This window comes from Ochotona curzoniae, unplaced genomic scaffold (assembly GCF_017591425.1).
Source record: "Ochotona curzoniae isolate NIBS_2020 unplaced genomic scaffold, NIBS_Ocur_1.0 scaffold_3890, whole genome shotgun sequence".
Classification (NCBI taxonomy): Eukaryota; Metazoa; Chordata; class Mammalia; order Lagomorpha; family Ochotonidae; genus Ochotona; species Ochotona curzoniae.
This window is the reverse complement of record NW_024467115.1, coordinates 3,617,709-3,638,581: the sequence shown is the minus strand read 5'-3', so window position 1 is coordinate 3,638,581 and position 20,873 is coordinate 3,617,709. Positions and strand designations below refer to the sequence as shown.

Sequence of the window (20,873 nt, the reverse complement as noted above, 5' to 3'; positions counted from 1 at the left end):
AGCAAATAATTAAATTTAACTTGAAGGTTTCTGATACGTCTATAAATTGACTACTTATACAAGAAAATAATTTTGAAAAAAATTGTCCTTTAAAATAATTTATACCATAAACCTATATTAATTAAATTAAATTATATTTAATTATTAATTTATTGGAAAAATTTAAATGAGGAAGCAGTCATTCTGTATGGAATTTTTTGAAGAAGTAGAGTTCTCTCAATGATTAACATTGAAGTATTAGTAAAATGATAGATTAAGGAAATCAAGACTTTTTTTCTGTGTTAGAATGCTTACTCTCAGTCATCAAAATGAAAATAACAACCATGCAGGCCTCTGTCTTAGTAAAAACATGTGAGAAAGCTAGACCAAGCACCCTTTTGTAGTTCTTACCCCAACCTTCCAAGATGCCTTCCCACCCCAGCCTGTGATAATCACCATTATATTGTTAATATCTATGACGTTACCATATTATTTTGACACCAGTTACACATGAGCTTATGTTCCTCTTTCTGTGCTTGGCTCATTTGACTTTAAATAATGATTTCTACTTCCATCTGTGTCATTGTACGTGATAGGATTTCAATATTTCTTCCCCTCAGTGGTAATTGTTCTGTATATTGTCACATTTTCTTTATCCATTCATCAGAGTGCACACACTTGGGTTGCTTCAGGTTCTTGGCTTTTGTGAAGAGTGCTTCAGGAAACATGAGAGTACACATGCCTCTTTGACAGAGGGTTTCTCTTGTTTGCATGGTGAATAGAGGTCATGTTCTGCACATCTCTCTTTAAAAAACCCTGATAGGTTTTTGGATGTTTTAATTATATAGGAATGTTGAATGTTATATATATGTGTGTGTGTGTGTGTGTGTGTGTGTGTGTGTGTGTGTGTGTGTGTGTGCATTTCTATATGTATGTGTTTCCTAATTATAAATTTACATATATATAATTGTACTTAAATATCACCCACATGTACAACAGTATATGTTGTAGTTTATAAATATGTACAATGATACAATGTTTAAACTTTAAAAATTATACTTTTTTTAAATTTAATTTTATTTATTTATTTATTTTTATTACATTGCATTATGTGACACAGTTTTTACACACTGGGATTCCTCCTACCCTTCCCCAAACCCTGCCCCCATGGTGGACTCTTCCTCCTTGCTGCATTGCCACAGTTCAAGTTCAGTGGAGGCTCTTTCACTGCAAGCATATACCAAGCATAGAGTCCAGCATCTTATTGTCCAGAAAAGTTCAATGGCTTCTTGTGGAGACCAGCTCTGGTCTGAAGGTAGAGCCGGCAAAGTGTCATCCCAACCAATCAAAAGCCCCAACATAACATCCGCAACAATCCACAACGTCATGGAATTAGTGGACATAGTATTGGGTAACCAATATGTTAAAAAAATTTTACATTTTACATTTTACAGGTGATATATTTCATACTGACATCATTTCATCTTAAATTAAGCCAAACTACTCAGCGATTAAAAAAAATAAAATGCAGTTCTTTGTGGCCAAATGGGCCACATGGAAACCATAATGCTAAGGGAAATGATCCAATCCCAAAAGATTAGATACCACATGTTTACCTTAATTTAAAACTGATAAATTAACTCCTCTCAGGAATTGAGAAAAAGAAAAACTGATAAATTTGCATTAAAAAATAAATTGTTTTATGCATATATAAATCTCCTGTGATGATGGTCTAGAGGCAATTATTCCATAGGGTAGCCACATAGAACTCTTATTCCTCAGAAAATATTTTCTAATTCTAATAGAATTAAAATATAAATTTAGATTTTAATTTTATAACCATAAGCATGTCATGGCACTCATGTAACCAATTTTCAGAGCATCTGTGAAAGTCACAAGAGCTACCACCCATTGTCAAGCTTCTTTCATTTCTTATATGTGATCTTAAATATTATTCATATTTGAAGTGTATTTTTCCTGAGTGATTTATGTTTTCTACAATTACAGAATCAGAATTTTTAGTAATTCTCAGTGTTTTCTATTCGCCTCTCTACATGATGTACAAGTTACGGTATTGGTGATAAAGCATGACCTATTTTGCCTGTACATTTTCAGAGACGGTTTACTGAACTGTGTTAGATCCGTTTGTGTAGTAGCAGAAAGTTGCAGGTCTTTCCCATAAAGTCTTACATTTAATTTATATTTTTTAAGGTCTTATACTTAATTTATATTTATGTTTAACTGTTTGCAATATAGAACACAAACATATATCTTTACATTTATCACTCTTTGTTTAAAACAAATTCTGTCCTAAATGTTGGGTTTAAAATAATATACAATAAAACATTGATCATTCACAATGATATATTGTACCTAAGAACTAAATTAAGAAAATAATCACATTTATGAATAATGGCTGAAAACATAGCTTTATAAATCTACGCATGTGTATATTTATGCATTAGTTACATGCAGGTGTACTTATGCCAGTACAAGAAATAAAAAAACAAAGCAGCATGAGAATTTTTATGGAAATGCATAATGCATCTTTTTATAGTTTTAAGATGAATTAGATACAGAGTTCACATTTTAGATTGTTATAAATTCAGGTTCAAACCTTGGTTTGTATCAAGATAGAAAAAGAGATTAGACAAATATCAATAATTAACAAAGCTTCAGCTTTTTAGCATTGTGAATTTTTGGCCAAAACCAATAATATTAAGCATATTTAAATGATTTCGTATTAAACAATAAAGCACCCATTTCTCATAAGCTCACTCATACATTTATTTTTCATGTAACTCTCTTTATCGACATTCCATGAGGATTGAAATTATGCACATTTCAAAGTATTTATTACTGTATCTAGGAAAGGTATGTAATACTGTGTTAATGAGTTTTCTTCTTTATACAGTGTTTAACATTGTGATTTTAATTTACATTTAATTACCATAATTTAATTATAATACTTGCAGAAATTTATCATACCACCAAATTAATTTGGAAGCACAATTCTGGGAGTAAAAGAGATTTAGTTGAATGGATGCTCGATCATACTAAGTTATCTGTGTATTAATCGTTTAATTCTTGATTTCTTTCTTATGCAGAGGTATCTACCTACTGAAACTGTAGAATCTGGTATCCACCCAGTATATTTTTGCAGCACTCACTATATTGAAATGCTGCTGAAGGCTGAAGTACCACTTGTGTTTTCAGCATTTCACATGTCTGGTTTTGCACCATCCCAGGTAAGCCACACACAGATAAATTGCCTTTAACTCTCAGGTATAGGTATCAGTGCTTTTGAACAAAATTGCATTACTACCAAATATATAAAATATATTTAAATTAGTAAGTATATGTATTTAAACCTTTAAACTGGCTTTTCTCTCCAAGTCACTTGTTCAACACTATGGCTAATGGTACATTAAGCCTGAGATTATAAATTAAATTTATGTTACTGCAGAAACTGAAGGGGAAGTGGAAGGAAGGAAGGAAGGAAGAAAGGAAGGAAGGAGGGAAGGAAGGAAGGAAGGAGGAAAGGGAGGGAAAAGAGGAAAGTGTATTTGTCTTAGAATTTTATTTGTGAAATACGTAAAATTTTTTTCTGCTTAATAAAAAATTTTATAAACACAAAAATATGTTTTATAGTATATGCCTAGTATTTATACATTTCAAGTGCAGTGTCTGCTGTTTAGGCTATCAACTTTCCCAAAGTCTCTGACTTTTTACGGTGTTGATAATTGATTAACATTAATAGTAATAAAGCTGATGTAATGATTCATCGAGGTAAGAGGGGAGGAATGCAGTATGGAGTTTCTGATTCAGGAGATAATTCTGTCTTAGCTAACAAAAGGGCCCAGGGGAATCACCTTGTCCTTAGGTGATGTGGTTTGGAACTGGGAAAGCTTACTGTGTTTTTGCAGGGACTGAAGTTTCCACAGTAAACAGTCAATGTGGTCATATGCAAAAGTGCCAGAAATGTTGCCTTCCTGTAATTAGCTAATATTAGGTGTAAATTGTTTATTCAGTATGTTTTAATCAGGTTAAAATTAGTACTTTGGAACTTAAAGCTTGCTCTCTGTTTATAGTTAAATCTTTATTCAGAGCCTCAAATAACTACAAAAATAACTTTTTTGTAACTCACTAGGGGAGCTAATCATTTTTTTTTTTGCCTTAAGAACATATGTGCTTTATTGATGTTATATGCCATTTCATTGCTAATTATAAAATACAAAAACAAAATTTAAGTAAATGGGCATATATGGCCAAGTGATTATTTGATTCAATGTTGTGTTCCAAAGCTTATTCATTTTCATCTAATTAAGAATTTTGCTTTTTAAAGTTATTTATTTTTAGGTATTTATGGATTGGATGATTAGTGCAGTATTTGTTGCCAGGCTGCTAAATGAAATATTCAGATCACTAGAGTAAAAATAATAAATTCAGCTTATGAATAATAAGCTCAACAGTAAAAAATGTAAATTTGCTGAGTAGAATTGCTTTTTAAAAGTAATTCAGATGGGAATGAAGACTGAAGTCTAAATGTTATTCTTTCTTTTAAAACTAGTAATGGAAAAACCACATCGCATAATCTTATTAACTTTTTGTCTAACCTTATCCTTTGTTAAGAAATTTTCCTTGGTCTATTTTGTTTCCTTACTTGAGTAAAGCAGTGCCACCTGTCTTTAATGATACATCTTCAGTAATTCCTTAGAGTCCGCATAACACATATCATTGATATTGCAAAACACCGTGTAAGCAAGTAGCCCAACAAGATGATCCTTTCAATAAAATGTAGAAAACCTGTCTGGTTTTTGCCATTACAAATGCAAGATTATAGAAAACGATTGCACCCTTGTGTGTTTTCTGACACAGTGCTTTTTGAAAAAAATAGATTATGTGCATGAATATTAAGATGCTAAGGCTCACGGTGCTTCTTTTTTGGAGTCAGATTCATTAAATCTAGTCCCAGGATTTTCCTCTCTGGTACTGCTGTCACCACTTACAATGAACCCTTTTCTTCCTTGTGAAGTGTCTTTATTTGTCAGGTATTTATGTCGTAATGTCTGCTCAAAGAAAAACTTTCTGGATCTCCTACTAGGAGTCGATTCTGCTTTGACCCTGCTGAAGTACTTCCCCTTGAGCAGAAATACCCTGAGAAATGCCTATGCATATTTGTCTCACTTCTCAGACCTTGGAGTGTGTGACATACTGTCTTCCTAGAAGTGGCACAGAAATACAGCATCTTTGCTGCGATCATACTATTTAAAAACGTTATGGATCTCTTAGCCTGTATTGTATGACATAGACACATCAGAGAGTTGGGTTGACTTACTGAAATCCCTTGGATAATAAGGACTTCATGTAAAACAACTTTGATTCTGAAATGTGTTTTTGTTTTTACTTCACTCTTTCAGTGATGAAAACACATACAATACAGTCAAACAATTGTTTTAAATATTGTCTCTGAATCATAAAGCAATCATGTACAATTCACACTTATTTCACTTATTTTGGCTTAACTGAGTATCCACAAGTAATTGTGCTAATCTTTTTTTTTTTTACTTCAAATGCTTTTGTAATTCTTTAAAGGTCAGTTAACTATGAATAATAATAAGAATATTTTACTGTATATAATTGTTCACGTCTCAATGTTATGCTTTACTGTCTTTTAGCATAAACTTTTGATGCCTGTTGTGCAAGTAATTTTCTTTTTTATAATCTAATTAAATCTGTTAAAGTGCAGTTGTACACTACACAAAGTATGGTGTTCTGGTCTGCCATAAAAACATTTAGCATTTTACTTTGTATCCAGTATCATTAGCTATTGGTAATTTTTTTTTTTTTAACTGATTGTAAGCACTCAGTGCTTTTGACTTACAAATGCGATAATCTGTTTTTGGGGCTACAAGAGCTCTACAAAAATTTCCTAGAGAATGTGTATTAGGAGGAAAAACTACATACAGATTTCCAAAAAACTACATATATACATATTTGTACCAAAACAAACTTAAATTAACTTTTTATTACATGTCAGAATGGGATCTAGTTTGAGACGCTAATAAGCTGTGCCAACTTAAAAGAAGCCCTGTTGGAGAGAGAAATACAAATTCTGCTAAAGTTGAAGCAAACACTAATGTCATCTTTATGGGAAAGGAAGCCTAATGAAGGGAAGTGGTGAACTCAGAGGTGCCTTGACAGCATCTCGGAAATAGCAGTTTGCAAGAAGAGGACAGGACCATGAGATGAAGTCCATGGTGGTAGAACATCGTCACCCACATCAATTTATGAGTAAAAATCCAAACTTGTTCATACCCTGATTGAAGAAGACTAACAATTAAAAGCAAGTGTAATAACCAACACCATGAAACCGCAGCAGGTTAAATGCATACAATTATGACTGAAAAATGAAAGTGGATCAGATTTCCTGCCCAATATGTGCCCAAACTGTTACATCCAGATCAGTTGGAGGCGAGAGTGGAGTTCTCGTTGGAAGCCTTAAGTAAATCAGATCAAGATTCTGAAGCATTTCTTCCACAAAATAGTTTAAGGAGTTAATGTTTTGCTTGAAATTTTAACCCTCTCTTTATCCATGTTTTGCAGTCTCTTCGTATTTATAAGAAAAATTTGCCAATTTCTGCCAAAATTACATCTGTATTTACCCTGCAACCCAGGAATTTCACTCCTAGAAATGTATCCCAAAGATGCACTAAGGAAAATTTGAAAATATTTTGGTTTTATATATTTTTTACACTTTTACAAATGTCTACAGGTGGGACTTGCTTTAAAAAAAAATGCAGCTTATCCACCATAAAGTACTGTGCCTTTGTGAAAAGGAGTGAGAAATACTTCTGTCTGTAGACTTAGCGTGTTACACAGAATGATTTGTGTAATGAGAAGCAGTGGAAAGGATGTGTTCAGTAGGTTACCATTTATATAAATTGGGAATACAAATATAAACATATATTCATAGGTATGCTCATATTAAAGGCATAAAAGAAAATGCTGTAGCTTTTAAATAATTGCTAATGAGAAATGATTAAGTTGGAGGTTTGGGCAATATAGCTTATTACTTTCAATTTAAAACCACATAAACATTTTACATAATACAAGCAACTAAATATGAGGAAGTAGGACCAGAAGATGAGAGGGAAAAAATGTTCATAGTGTCTTTGTTTAAAAATTTTCAAAATGTATTTGAAAGACAAATAATACAAAGAGCAGAGCAGATAGAAAAAGACTTCATCTACTGATTCACTTACCAAAGGGCTGTAAAGGCTGGGGCTGGGCTGGGCCAGGCCAAAGCCAGGAGCCTGGAGCTTCTTCCATGCCTTCCAGATGGGAAAAGAGACGCAAGAATTTAAGCCATCTTCTTCTGATTTCCCAGACACATTAACAGGGAGCTGGATTGGAACTGAAGCAGTTGGAAACAAACTGATACCCACATGCAATACTGACATAACAGATGGCAAATTGTAACTGGTTATAGCACAACACTAGCCCACCGTAAAGTATTAAATGAAAGGGGTAATAATAGTTGATATGACTAACATGTAAAAAATAAATCTTTTAGTAATACCCTGAATTGACATTTGAAGTCCTAAATTCCTAGTGTATCAGATTATGATTGTGTAGGGCTTCAAGGTTATAATGAAATTAGAAAGAAGTCATCAGGCTGAACCCTAATCCAAATAACTGCATAAGAATAGTGAATTAGAGCACAGAGATACTGAGCTGCCCAGAGCAAGATGCATGTGAAGAAGGAGAAGTTGGGCATTCAGAAATCCCCCAACATCTATCTGGATCTTAAACATCTCTAGAATGGTGACGAAATGTATTTTTGTTGCTGAACCTACATAGTTTGTGGTTCTTTCCTACAGCAAACTCCAAATCACCATGCCAAAAAGTTGAATCAGGGGATAAGAAACAACTTGCATCGCCTATTTAATATTCCTAAAAATATATACATAGAACAAGACAGGAAAATTTGTGAACCTCTGTCTTCTATACCTAGGACAAATTGAAGTAAGCTACCATACCCATTTCCTTTCCTTCACACACACACCCAAAATTATAGGAGAGGCAAGATACTTTTAATAAAAAAAATATTTTCTGAAAGGTAATTTAAAGATAATAAATTGAAAATTAATGTCAGTATATTAGTTCCCTGTGATCAAAATAGCAAAATACCATGAATTAGATAGCTAGAAACAACACAAAATTGTTTTCTCACTCTTCTGGAGACTGTAAATCCAAAATCAAATTGGTGACAATGCCAGGTTCACTAAACTCCTTCGTGACTCCCCCTTTGTGACCCCAAAATAGTGTTAGTTGTTCCTTAATTTGTAGATGTCTCACTCCATTATTTCACCTTCCACATGGAGTTCTGCATGTCTGCCTCTGTTCCTTTTTCTCCTTAAACATACGTAAAAATTGCTGTTTTAGGGCACATTCTGTGACATCATTCTAAATCGATTACCGTTGTAAACATGGCATTCCCAATTAAGGTCATGTTCTGAGTTGCTGTATGTTAGGATTCAACATAGTTATTGGGGCCAGGAAAGGTGATCCAGGAAGGTGGGCTCTAATTTAACCCATGATATTAGTATGTCTAAACATTAGCAAAGTTCATAATCTCTGCGTCATTGTTAGGCTTTTTCCTTAAATTTATTCTATGTTTCCCACCATGAACATGCATTGCTTTTATAATACAATTAAATATTATTAAAAATAAGTTAAGCAAAGAGGAAAAACAAGCTCCATCTTAGAAGTCTTTTCTGAATTATTCTCTACATTAGCTTCAAGTTTTTATGTTACATAATTCTGTTTGGTTTAAGTTATTTTATGATTCAGCAAGAGTCCATTTGCATTAATGTAGCATTTAGCAATCTCTCATCTGCATAATTATACATCTGTGATTATAGGTAGGATAAGAAAAAGTTCTGTCTGAATTAAAATAGTTTCTTACCAGTTGTCTGTGCAGAACAGACTGGAGTTTTGGTAAGAGCAAGACAATATGAAAAATTATGGATTTCAGAAATAGATAATATGTGTATTGGCACATGGTCAGTTACTCTTAAGTTCTCTATCCAGTGGCCATCAAAATTTTTTCAAACATTAATACACACAAAAAGATAAGTATGTGTATTAGATTTCTATGCACAGTATCTTTTAATTAAATGTAACCTTTTCATTGACTTTGTATGTCATTGGCTACTAAATTTTTAAGTCATATGTATCAAATGCAGTAGTGTAATTCTTTTCTTTCTTTTTTTAGATTTGTCTGCAATGGATAAGTCAGTGCTTTTGGAATTATTTAGATTGGATAGAAATCTGCCATTATATTACTACATGTGTTATTCTTGGTCCTGATTATCAAGTGTATATCTGTATAGCTATATTCAAACATTTACAACAAGACATTCTACAGCATACTCAGACTCAAGATTTGCAAGTTTTCCTAAAAGTAAGTGTGTTTCTATCTATGGAAATATTCAGATTGTAATTAATACCTAATTTGGGGTGGTTAAATACGAGATCATTTTCTAGATAACACATCTAATCCAAAAGAGAGGCATTGTTAACATCCCGTTTTAGAGATGATAAACTGGAAGCAGAGTTACACTGTGTTTCTGAAGCTTGTACACCTACAGTGAGACTGAAATGAGTGTTTTATATAATGTGTATGTTTTATATATGTATATCATCTTCATGTATGTCATCTACATATTATTTCATCCATAAAAGTGAATTTATTGTTTTAGTGTAGAGGTTTGTTCTTTCTAAAAATATCTGCTGTATTTGTCCCCCATCATGAGGTTTGTTTGTTTGTTTGTTTGTTTGTTTATGACAGTTCTGTACTCTCTGGGATTTCCTGCCCCCCCCGCCAAGTTCCCTCCCCCAACCTGTTCATTTCCCCTCTAATGTTACAGTGGGTAGTCCTTCAAGAAATTTTGTTGAAGGTCTTATATTGTCACAATTTTGGCTTTAATTTGTAAGTTCAGCAGGGGCAGACTTCACTGAAATTCTTGGTCAGGAGATCACTTTCCAGGGAAGGTCAGGTGGTGAATTCTTAAAATAGATTGCTTAAAATATTTCAGCAAATCCTGATTATTATGGTGAAATCAGTTTATAATGATGAAAAATATGATAATTTCAGCCCAATCAATAAATTGGCAAGAGGAATTTCTTACTAGTACTGTTGAAACAGCTATTAACAGAAGATATTGAAAGAGTGAGAAATGGAGATCAGACTGAAAAAAATAGTTACATATGCAGCTTTAAAAGACAGAAGTGTACATAGTATTAAAAATAAGTCATCCTCTGAGGAATTAATAAAATATTCAGTGTAACATACTTTGCAAATATATATTCTGTATTGCCCTCTATCAGTTGAGTCTACATGGATTCAAATTTTATTTTAATCATTCATTATATAATCTTGGGCACATTGCTAAAACTCTTTGTCCTTCAGTTTCCTCCTCTGTATAATTGGAGGTAAATAAGAAATATCACATGGGGTTGTGAGAGGATTAAATAAGATGATATAATACTTTCAAAATGCTATCTGGCACATAGCAAGATTAAAATAACTGACCTTTATTTAGTTTTTGTATCCCTATTTTACCTCTCTTCTGTTACTGCTTTTTATTTTCTTTTGTTAAGAAAGCGTGTAAACAGTACAGCAGAATAGACAGGGTTTTCTAAGTCCATAGCTACATTTTTCACCTGCCTTGCCTTGTTTTCCTGTGTCCCTGAGACCTAATTGTCTATAACATCATCGCAATGCATGGAACTGACATGACCCTTCTCACCTTGATAAAAAGCATTCTGTTGACCCTCGGTGATCAGAACCCATTCCTAATTAATCAAGGCAAAACTGAAATAATCCCACCTGTCCAAGTTCACGTCATCTAGGTTTAAATCCTAAAAACACCTATTCTCTATGCAAATCTTCAAAACCTTAAATCCTATTCTAAACCACTATATTATTATTAGACTTTTTGGATACTGAAGCATACTTAGGATTTTTATTAAAAATTATAATCTAGTTTCCTTATCAAATTTAGCAAATTTAAATTTATATGGAAAACTTTTGGATGGTTGAAATTTTAGTGTAAAATCTCAAATAGTTTGAAACCTTTTAAAAGTATAGCAGTACAACTTTGGGACCTTTGTGTAGAAGAATCAAAAATGGTAATGCCAGGAAATTAAACATTTTGCAGATATTTAGTCCAAGAATTTATAATTTTACTATGAACTCCGGGAGGTACACACTGGAAGTAAAATTGCTTGCAGATTGTGTTTCTACCACTTTAGCCAAGAAGAACCTCATTTTATGTGATAGGTTGGACAAAACACTTAAAAAGGTCATCACTAACTAGGATAAAGAGCAGAACTAGGTTCATAAAACACTCTTCTTTCAAATATTTCCCATGTGAGGTTTGACATTACTATAACCTTTCTTTAAGTGTACGTTAAGTTGCATGCCTTTTGTTATAAATTTTTATTTTATAAGCCTCTTAGTAGTTATTAATAAATATAAACTCTTCCAATTTAACTGAAAGTGACTTCTATTAGTCCTTCTTTATCCATATAGTATTGTTGTAAAGAGCTATTACAATAAAAATTCATCACCTTGAAAAGACATTAGTAATCAAATATTTTGGAAAGAAAATACCTGATGTTGTAAAAGAGCTAAACTTATTCCCAAAGTCACACAGCCAATGAGTGCTGTTTTGAAGCACTTGATCTGTCTGTACCTTGTATCTTTTTTTTTTAAAGATTTATTTTTATTATTTTTTATTGGAAAGGCGGATATACAGAGAGGAGAGACAGAGAGGAAGATCTTCCGTCCGATGATTCACTCCCCAAGTGAGCCGCAACTGGCCGATACTATGCCGATCCGAAGCCAGGAGCCTCTTCCGGGTCTCCCACGCGGGTGCAGGGTCCCAAAGCTTTGGGCCGTCCTCGACTGCCTTCCCAGGCCACAGGCAGGGAGCTGGAAGGGAAGCGGGGCTGCCGGGATTAGAACCGGCGCCCATATGGGATCCCGGGCGTGCAAAGCGAGGACTTAACCACTTGCGCCACCGCGCCGGGCCCATGTACCTTGTATCTTTTAAAGGTTCTTATCTTCTATTTAAATGTTAAGGTTACAGGATTGGCAGTCAATGAGAATTTATACCAGAAATTAATACATGCAACATTTCTTAAAATTCCACTTGATATAATGAGCTTTTGAATATGTAGATATAACTAGCTTTCCTTAATAGGCACTTTCCTGAAAACTTTCAAGAAAAGTCTTTCGTATCTTGATATATTTATTGCATTTTCTCCTTCTATTGCATATGGGTAAAAAAGATGGAGCAAAGGTGAGAGTCAATAATATACTATTTATGCTTAATGTTCTATGTAATATGCTAAAAATGTACCTAGCCGTTTTAAAAAATATTCATTAATAATCTGTTTTTATTATTATGACCACCACTAATGCATGAGTGCTTATTATATGCAGGAAGTTAGCAAGAGGATTTACATCCATTGCCCAAATTTGTCCTAAATTGGAGTGCCTAGTTCAAGTCCTGGCTCCTGCACTTGTGATTACAACTAACACTGATATGTGCCTGGAAAAGCAGCAAATGAATTGCTCATTGTTTCCTTTGCTATACAGCTCTTTTTGACGAAGTCTAATCCTTCCTCATTCCAATGTCATGAACTCTTTTTCCAGTCTTATTCTAATATTTTCAAAGTTTCAGGTCTACATTAAGGATATTCACCCATTTTGAATTGATTTTGGACCAGAAGAAGTAGAAGTTTAGTTCCATTCTTTTGCAATTTAATTTTTGAGCTCCACTTATTGAAAATGTTATCCTCTTTTCAATGTGTGGCCATACAACCTCTATCAAAAACTGCCAGGGTCTCTATTTTGTTCCTGTGTTTAGATGGCAGTTCTGCTACTGTTGACGTAAAATTGCACTGCGTTATTATGCCTAGTTAAAGAATAGGGGCATTCATATTTTATAGCAAGTCCAATGTACTCACTTCTATAACTTAAATGATTATAAAACAGTATTCTCAACAGTGGTGTGTAATAACATGAATGTTAAGCTGGTACACTAAATGGTTATAATAGAAAGAATTAGTTATCCACTGAGAAGGTCATTACAAAATATTTAGGATTTGTAGCCATTTGAGGAGTGGACTAGTGGTTGCAAGATTGATCTCTCACACCAGCGCGGTATCCTAGTGGCTGAATTCCTCAACTTGAATGTGCTGGGATCCCATGTGGATGCTGATTCATGTCCTGGCTGCTCCACTTCCCATCTAGCCTCCTGCTTGTGGCTTAGAAAAGCAGTTGAAGACATCAAAAAAAGCACTGGGCCCCTGCACCCTGGCTTGGTGTCAGCTTCGCTCCAGCTATTGAGGCTTTTTGGGGAATGAATCAGCAAACGGAAGATCTTTCTCTCTGTTTCCCCTTCTGTCTGTGAATATGCCTTTCCAATAAAAATTTTAAAAAGTTTTTAAAAGTTGATATCTTTTCCTTTGCCATTCAAATAAAAATAAATATTTCTTAAAGATCTACATGATACTAGCATTATAAATTTGAACAGTGATTTCATACTTAAAACTACTATATATAAACATCAGTAAGATTTGGTTATTATTGCCTAAAGATTAATTTTTATTAGCCATAAAGTTTTTTGTTTTGACAAGAGACAACCTATTTCATGGGAACATGGTTCCTTCCTGTTATACACATAAACAGACCCCTAAATAAAAAACAATTACACATTGAATAGCAACATTAGCTTTTCCTCTGTCCCTTACCCCTGGTTTGTAGCTGAAAATAAGTGGCACATCAACTATATCAAATTCATTATGCATTGTGACAGAGTGCAAAAAACTGCCACCTGCCATGCCACTCATGCCAGCATATAAAAGACCAACGCAAAAGGAGGTTCTGACTCTATCATGGTAACCTTTTGTGAATTGAAGCAGCAGGTGGAAGATCTCTCTGTCTCCCTCTCTCTCCCTTTCAAGTAAATAAAGAAATCATTTTTGAAAATGACTAACTTGGAATCGTGTGCCTTTGCCCATGTGAGTGAACTTTCTTTTCTGTCCTGTCAGGAAGAAGCACTGCATGGTTTTCGAGTGAGTGATTATTTTGAATACATGGAAATTTTGGAACAAAACTACCGGCCAGTGCTGCTACGAGACATGCGGGACATCAGAGTGCTGAGTGTATAGATCAGAATGCCCACAGTTTAATATCATCTTGAATTTACTCTTAAAGGAAACAGGAGGACTTGGTTGTTTTCTGTCTAGCAGCAGGTTTTATTTACATGTATGTCAGTACTGAGATCTTCTAAATATAATAATATATTCAAGTAGTTGTGAACTCAATTTGTGACATGAATTCAGTTTTGTAAGTTTCATTGTTTTTACGGTTGTTTTAGAGTCAGATTAAGCTATTTGTAGATTTTATGTAAGAGTTCCCATCTACAACTCCTTCTTTACCAAATAATCAAAATATTTTCTTTCCAGTGAGTTTGGAAAGAAATGGCATTGTTGGGCCCAGAGCGGTGGCTAGGGTCCTTGCCTTGAGTGTACCCGGATCCCATATGGTCGCCGGTTCTAACCCCAGCAGCCCGGCTTCCCATCCAGCTCCTTTCTTGTGGCCTGGGAAAGCAATCCAGGACTGTCCAAAGCCTTGGGACCCTGCACCCACATGGGAGACCCGGAAGAGCTTCTGGCTCCAGGCTTTGGATCAGCGCAGCACCGGCACAGTACCGGGGAGTGAATCATTGGATGGAAGATCTTTCTATCTCTCTTCTTCTGTATATCTAACTTTGCAATAAAAATAAATAAATCTTTTTTTTTTTTAAAAAAAAGCATTGTTTTAAATGATTCAGTAGCCATAAAGAATCCATACAGACAAGGAAAGAACATTTGTTTGCTCTGTTCTCTGTGCTGAACAAAGGAAAATAGGCAAAACCCTGACTGCTTGCTTCACATATGGAGCAACAAGTGCTGTTTGTCATGGCAAGTCGCAGAAAAACCACTTTCCTGAAACATAATTGTTTTCCTAGTAGTTGCTTTTGATACCTACATCAATTTATGTTTTTTCATATGAAATGTGGTCTTTACATGCTTCATTTGAAAGATAGATTGGTTAGTCTATACTGCTAAGCATTCTGTTCTTATTATGCATTTTCCTTAGTGTTAGATAGAATTGAAAACAGTGACAAAGTAGATTTCTAAATTAGCTTAAATGGAAAAAAGTTTAATTTTATTTAAACAGAAATTTCGGTGCCATTAAAATTACTATAATACATGAGGACCTATCTTCTTATACTGTAAATGTCACATTGAATATAATAAAATATACAAATGCACAAGATTTCTTTTACAGTGATCAGTGTATTTCTACTTTTTTTCTTTAAATTATGGATGCTCTTCATCTTCTTTTTTTATATCTGCATGTAGATTGTACATTTATTGACCAAAATAGGTGTGGACAGAAGAGTTTCAGATTTTGGACTTCTTTATAATTTCATGATATTTACATATCCATAAGGAAGTACTACATTTGTAGTAGGGCCCAGATTTGCACATGATGCTAATTTTTATGTTATGGCTGCATCATAGACGTAGCATGGATTAAATAATATAATATACAGTACTTATAATGATCTTGTGTTTTGAGTATGACCTGAAATCCAGTGTGGAATTTGAAGTTTTAGTTTTCAAATATTCAATATATATATATCAAATAAATACAACACTATTATCCATTTATAAAAAAAGATGGAAATTTACAAACTCTTTTTCCTTTTTGTGTGCTAAAATTATTGGTACTGTACAGTTTCTAATTTTGTGGCCTTAGACTAGTGCAGTATCCACCTTCCAGAATTGGAGTTGCTGCTGCAAATGTCATAGTGGTTTCTCTACGATGATATTCCTAAAGAACATTGGAAAGTTGTAAAAAATAAATTGAAATAGTTAACTTCTCATATTGCACACTTCAGCTCCAGTTGATACAAGTTAAATTAGAGACTATTAGATGGTCCAGAATTTTAAGTTATTTCTACTATTAAACTGTGTTTTATAAATCCATTCCATAGAACATGTAGTACATGTTTATGGTTTAATTTCTTTATATTCTACTTGAATTACTGCAAGAGACTTGCAGCCTTATCTCTTGTTAAAAGCTCTCACACAGTAATTTGAAATACCAATGGACAAGAAAAACTGCAATTTTAAAACATTTGTTCATGCTCTCAATTGGAAAGTGAAGTAACGCCTAGATTATAAGAATTACATATTGAGAAAAAATTAGTCCATTCAGTTGGAGCCATGCGGCTTTCACTTTCTTTTGAACAATAAGAAAAGGTATATAAACAGTGACTTGCTGATTTGGTGACAGCAACTGTGAAATTGGTAATTAACCTAGCTACCATTATGAGGTTTTATTTCCTTTTTTTCTAAACATTTGTTTATTTAATTGAAAACAAGAGACAGGATATCTTCCATTCAGCAAATCTCTCCCCAAATGACTGCAGCCTCCAGGACTATTAGACATTATGGGGTCAAGATGGGAGAGAGAATTTTTTCAACCCACGGATTCACTCCTCAAATGGTAGCAACTATCTGGCTTTTATATCATATTTGTACTTTTTTTTTAAGAATATCCTTGAAGGGTGGTATTTGACATAGCAACTAAGCCACATCCCATATCAGATTGCTTGAGCTTGGCTCCTGCCTCCCCTAGCTTCTGGCTTTGTTTGCTTACTCATTCTCCCTTGTTTTTGTGTTTTGTTTTGTTTTAGATTTTTTACTTCATTGGAAAGGCAGATCTACAGAGAGGAGAGACAGAGAAAGATCCTCGGTGGTCCACTCTGGTCCATCCCTAAGTGGCCACAAAGGCCAGAGCTGAGCCAATCAAAATCCAGGAGTCTTCCACGCCTCCCTACCCCTGCCGGCCCAGAGTCCCTGGCTGCGCACAGACTGTAAATAGTTATCAAAACTCAAAACGCTGATTTCACTCATCTAATATATACTGTTTTTTTTGTTTTTTGTATTGTACAGGGGAAACATACGGTATTTGTATTTTTGGAGTTGGCTTATTTTAGTAAGCATAGTAATTTCCAATTGTGTCGGTGTGTTATGAAAACAGGTATTCATTTTTTTTTACGGCTGAATAATATTCTATACTATTTTGTACCACGTTTTCTTTACCCATTCATCCGTTAGTGGTCTCCTGGGTGGATTCTGTATCTTACCTATTGTGAATTAAGCTGCTTCTTAAAGACTCAATTATAATGTACGTTTCACACAATAAAAATAAATTTATGAAAAAATTAAGTACATGAAATCTAAACATTCACCTCCAGACATTTTAATTTATACTTATACTTCTTTATGACTTATACATATCTAAAGTTTATGTGCAGGTAAAATAAGGCTCAGGAATTCATACAAACTTCGTAACACAGTTCTACCTGAACTTGCAATATAATGTAATAATGTTGTAAATACTGTTGTGGTTTAGTTTGACTTTCAGGTTTGCAAATGTTAGAGAGTTCTTTAGTCATTCATTAAACAGACATGGCTTTAGAGTTATACATACCAGTATAATAATATCTTGTTTATATTCAAGGAAACAAATAAGATAGAGTACCTCTACTCTACTCCACAGTCATCATGGCAGATAGGTTACCTAAAGCTGAAAATACAGTGATAATATAATCATAATTACTGTTCACATCACTTACTTAATAGCCTTCCTTTCTGGCGTAAATTTAATATTATACAGTTCCTTTTAAGTACTCTTTCAGCTATATCCACAATTTTAATACATTTAACATTTTTCAATGTAGTTAATTTTTTTCCAATTTTCTTTTTGATATTCCGTACATGAGCTGTTCAGAAATATGTGATTTAGTTTTAAATATTTTTGGATTTCTCAATATATTTGTGTTATTGATTCCTAGGTATAATGTCTTTATGTTCAGAAGTTTTAATATTTGTGTATTTATATAGGTGAACAAATGTTATTTATTTTACAACACAGATTTAGGAATGTCGTGATGCTTCACCCCCTACCTTCTATTCTGAGATTATTCCTGAACAAAACTCTTCCATATGTATTTTCTTTTTTAAAGCTTTTACAATAAAATACCCTCAATTAACTTCAGAAGTATAGGGGTAGGACCCAGTGTAGGGCCTAGTGCAAAGGTTCTTGCCATGAATGCCCAGCATCCCACATGGGTGCCAGTTCATATGCTGCAATCCGTGACGGCCTAAAGCCTTGAGACCCTGCACCCACATGGGGGAAATCAAGGAAGTTCCTGGCTCCTAGCTGCAGATCAGATCAGCTCTGGCGATCAGAAGATCTTTCTCTCTGTTTTTCCTTCCTTCTCTGTAATCTGGCTTTCCAATAAAAATAAATCTTAATATAAAATCATAGGTGCACAAATAACTCCATTATATGCAGATCTAACTTCATTGGAATAAATTCTCAGGACCATAATTGCAGGGTCATATGTAATCTGTAAGACCTCTGTATTTATTGGAATATTTTTAGATTTCAGAGTATTTTATTACTTGATAAATATTTCATGTAAAACTTAAACTGAATGTATTTTCTGCTTTTTCTGCTTGAAGTGGTCTCTCTAAATTTCAAATCAAATGATTGATAATGTTTTGTGCATCTTTACTGATACTTGTAGCTACGTGTTTTATGAATGAGTATGAACATAATATTGATATTAAATTTAATTGTGGATTTGTCTGTTTCCATTACTTCAGTTTCCAATTTGTGTTTCTTGAGGTTGAATTAAGGGCATAAACTTTGATAATTTTTACATCTTGTGAACTGAGACTTATTGTTAAGCAGTGACTATATTTTCATAATAGCCCTTGCTTTTGATGTTAATTTTAATGTCAGTACAACCTGATAAGAATCTTCATTTTGCTTTATGTTATTTGGAAGAAGAGATTAAGATTTACATGCACTTATCTGTTAATTCATTTTCTCCCTGTTGTTATCTTAGTATTTCAAGTAGTTTTGTTGGAAACACAGACCTGGGTCTCCCTCCCCACATCTGAGTCTGTGATATTATGGCTTCTAATTGGGATGTTTAGACAATTTCCATCTTGCACACCTATTATTTTATTTTTACATTTATCATGTACTTTGCTGTTTTGTTTTTGCAGCTGGCTTTTCTCATTTTTTATTCATTCTTTTAGTTGAATATTTGTTGCATTATATCCTCTTGTGCATTAGCTATTTTTTCTGGATTTTTAATGTTGCATTCAATTTTATAATAAGTGTTTTATTTATCACAGTATACCTTCGAATAGTACCATACTACCTAATAAAAGAAATTTACAACTAAAAATTTGAAATGTTGCTGGATTGATTCTTTCCTCTAAGTTATGAAAGATGTCTTACCTTTTTCTTATAAATCATCTTACATTCCTTTGTTCTATCCTTTACTATTTTTAATATTTTTCTTATTTAATCCTCGTGGTATTATTCAACAAATATATTGGTTGTAAAAATGTTTCTTTGGGAATGTCACATCTCAAAGTGTAGTATAAGCTATTTACTGACAAAATGATTTATTTTCTAACCCCCAAAATCCTACATTAGTACTATATTTATCTGAGTATTAGACTATTTGCTGAATCAGTGTGGAAGTTTTAAATTGTCACAGGTAGAATTGAAAGAAAGGTTGTAGCATTAGACCAAATCTCTCCCCTCATGACCCAAGTCCTTATATTTTCTGTTCATGGCTTACTGAGATTTTTTGAAATGATTTGTTTCAAAGACCACATTATAGGGAAATGATTCACCCCTTGCTGTTGTAGCCATTTGAAGAGTGAACCAACAAAAGGAATGTCTGGGAATATGTTTTTAACAAAAGTAATACTAGCTTATTCTCTTTTGTAATGGTTATAATAGTTTTCCTCCATTGAAAAATGGATGTATGCCTGTGTTTAGCGTTGGATATTATCCTGACTATAATATATGTATCACAGGTTGTGTGACCTGTGCTGGGACCACACTCATGTGTTGGAAAGCAAAACATAACTACTTGATATAAGCCGTGATGCAAATGTGTATTATCATGTATTTGTGAGGACTAATAGGGTTATTTTGTGTTTGGATCTGTGTTGTTCTGTTTTCTATTGCTATAACAAAATGCGTTAGACCAGGGGATTTAAGCAAACAGAGATTTGCTTAGTTCAATGTTCTCGCAGCTGAGAAGTCTCAAGAGCATTACACTGATATTTTTTCACCTTTTGCTAAAGACTTTTTTGCCGCTTAAAAAAATGACGGGGACAGCATGTGCTTAAGATAGAGCAGTCAAGCTGGGGAGAGGTTGGTTTTATAATAGCCACTCCTATGATGAATCGGTATGTGATGGAGAATCCCTCTTGACTTGCAATAACTTCTAAATACCCACCTCAACCCACCTAAATACCCTTAACATGAAACTTTAGTATTAAGTTCCTAGTATATGAATTCTTGAATATATACCCACCCAAAAGATGGAAATCCTTCTTCCTAGAAACCAGGAACAAGATGGAGTCAAATGCCCTAAATGATGTACTTGCTAAACATACCTTAACTATTCCTTTATTTTACTTCACAGTTTGCATCAAATCTAAACTTCTGTTTTTGTAAACAAACTTTAACATGAACTACAATAAGTGTTCACCTTAAAAATCAAGTACACAATGCCATTTTTATATATTGTGTATAGCTACTTGCATACTGAAATGACAGAGTTGAATAGTTGTAGACCAGACAGTCCACCTAAACTGTTTATTATCTGTCAGTTGTATAAAGACTTTGTCAACATTTAGTTTAGAATATTAAA

At 33.7% G+C, this 20,873-nt stretch overlaps 1 protein-coding gene across 1 annotated transcript in view; it reads left to right on the top strand.

Moving 5' to 3' along the window:
* The window catches only part of TBC1D32 (TBC1 domain family member 32), a 171,100-nt gene extending 156,581 nt beyond the window's left edge, over positions 1-14,519 (top strand). Inside the window, 3 exon segments of the mRNA XM_040965431.1 lie at positions 3,087-3,227; positions 9,260-9,448; positions 14,110-14,519. Coding sequence (XP_040821365.1) covers positions 3,087-3,227; positions 9,260-9,448; positions 14,110-14,229 — 450 coding nt within the window. The 3' untranslated portion in view covers positions 14,230-14,519.
* The last annotated feature ends 6,354 nt before the right edge of the window (positions 14,520-20,873 follow it).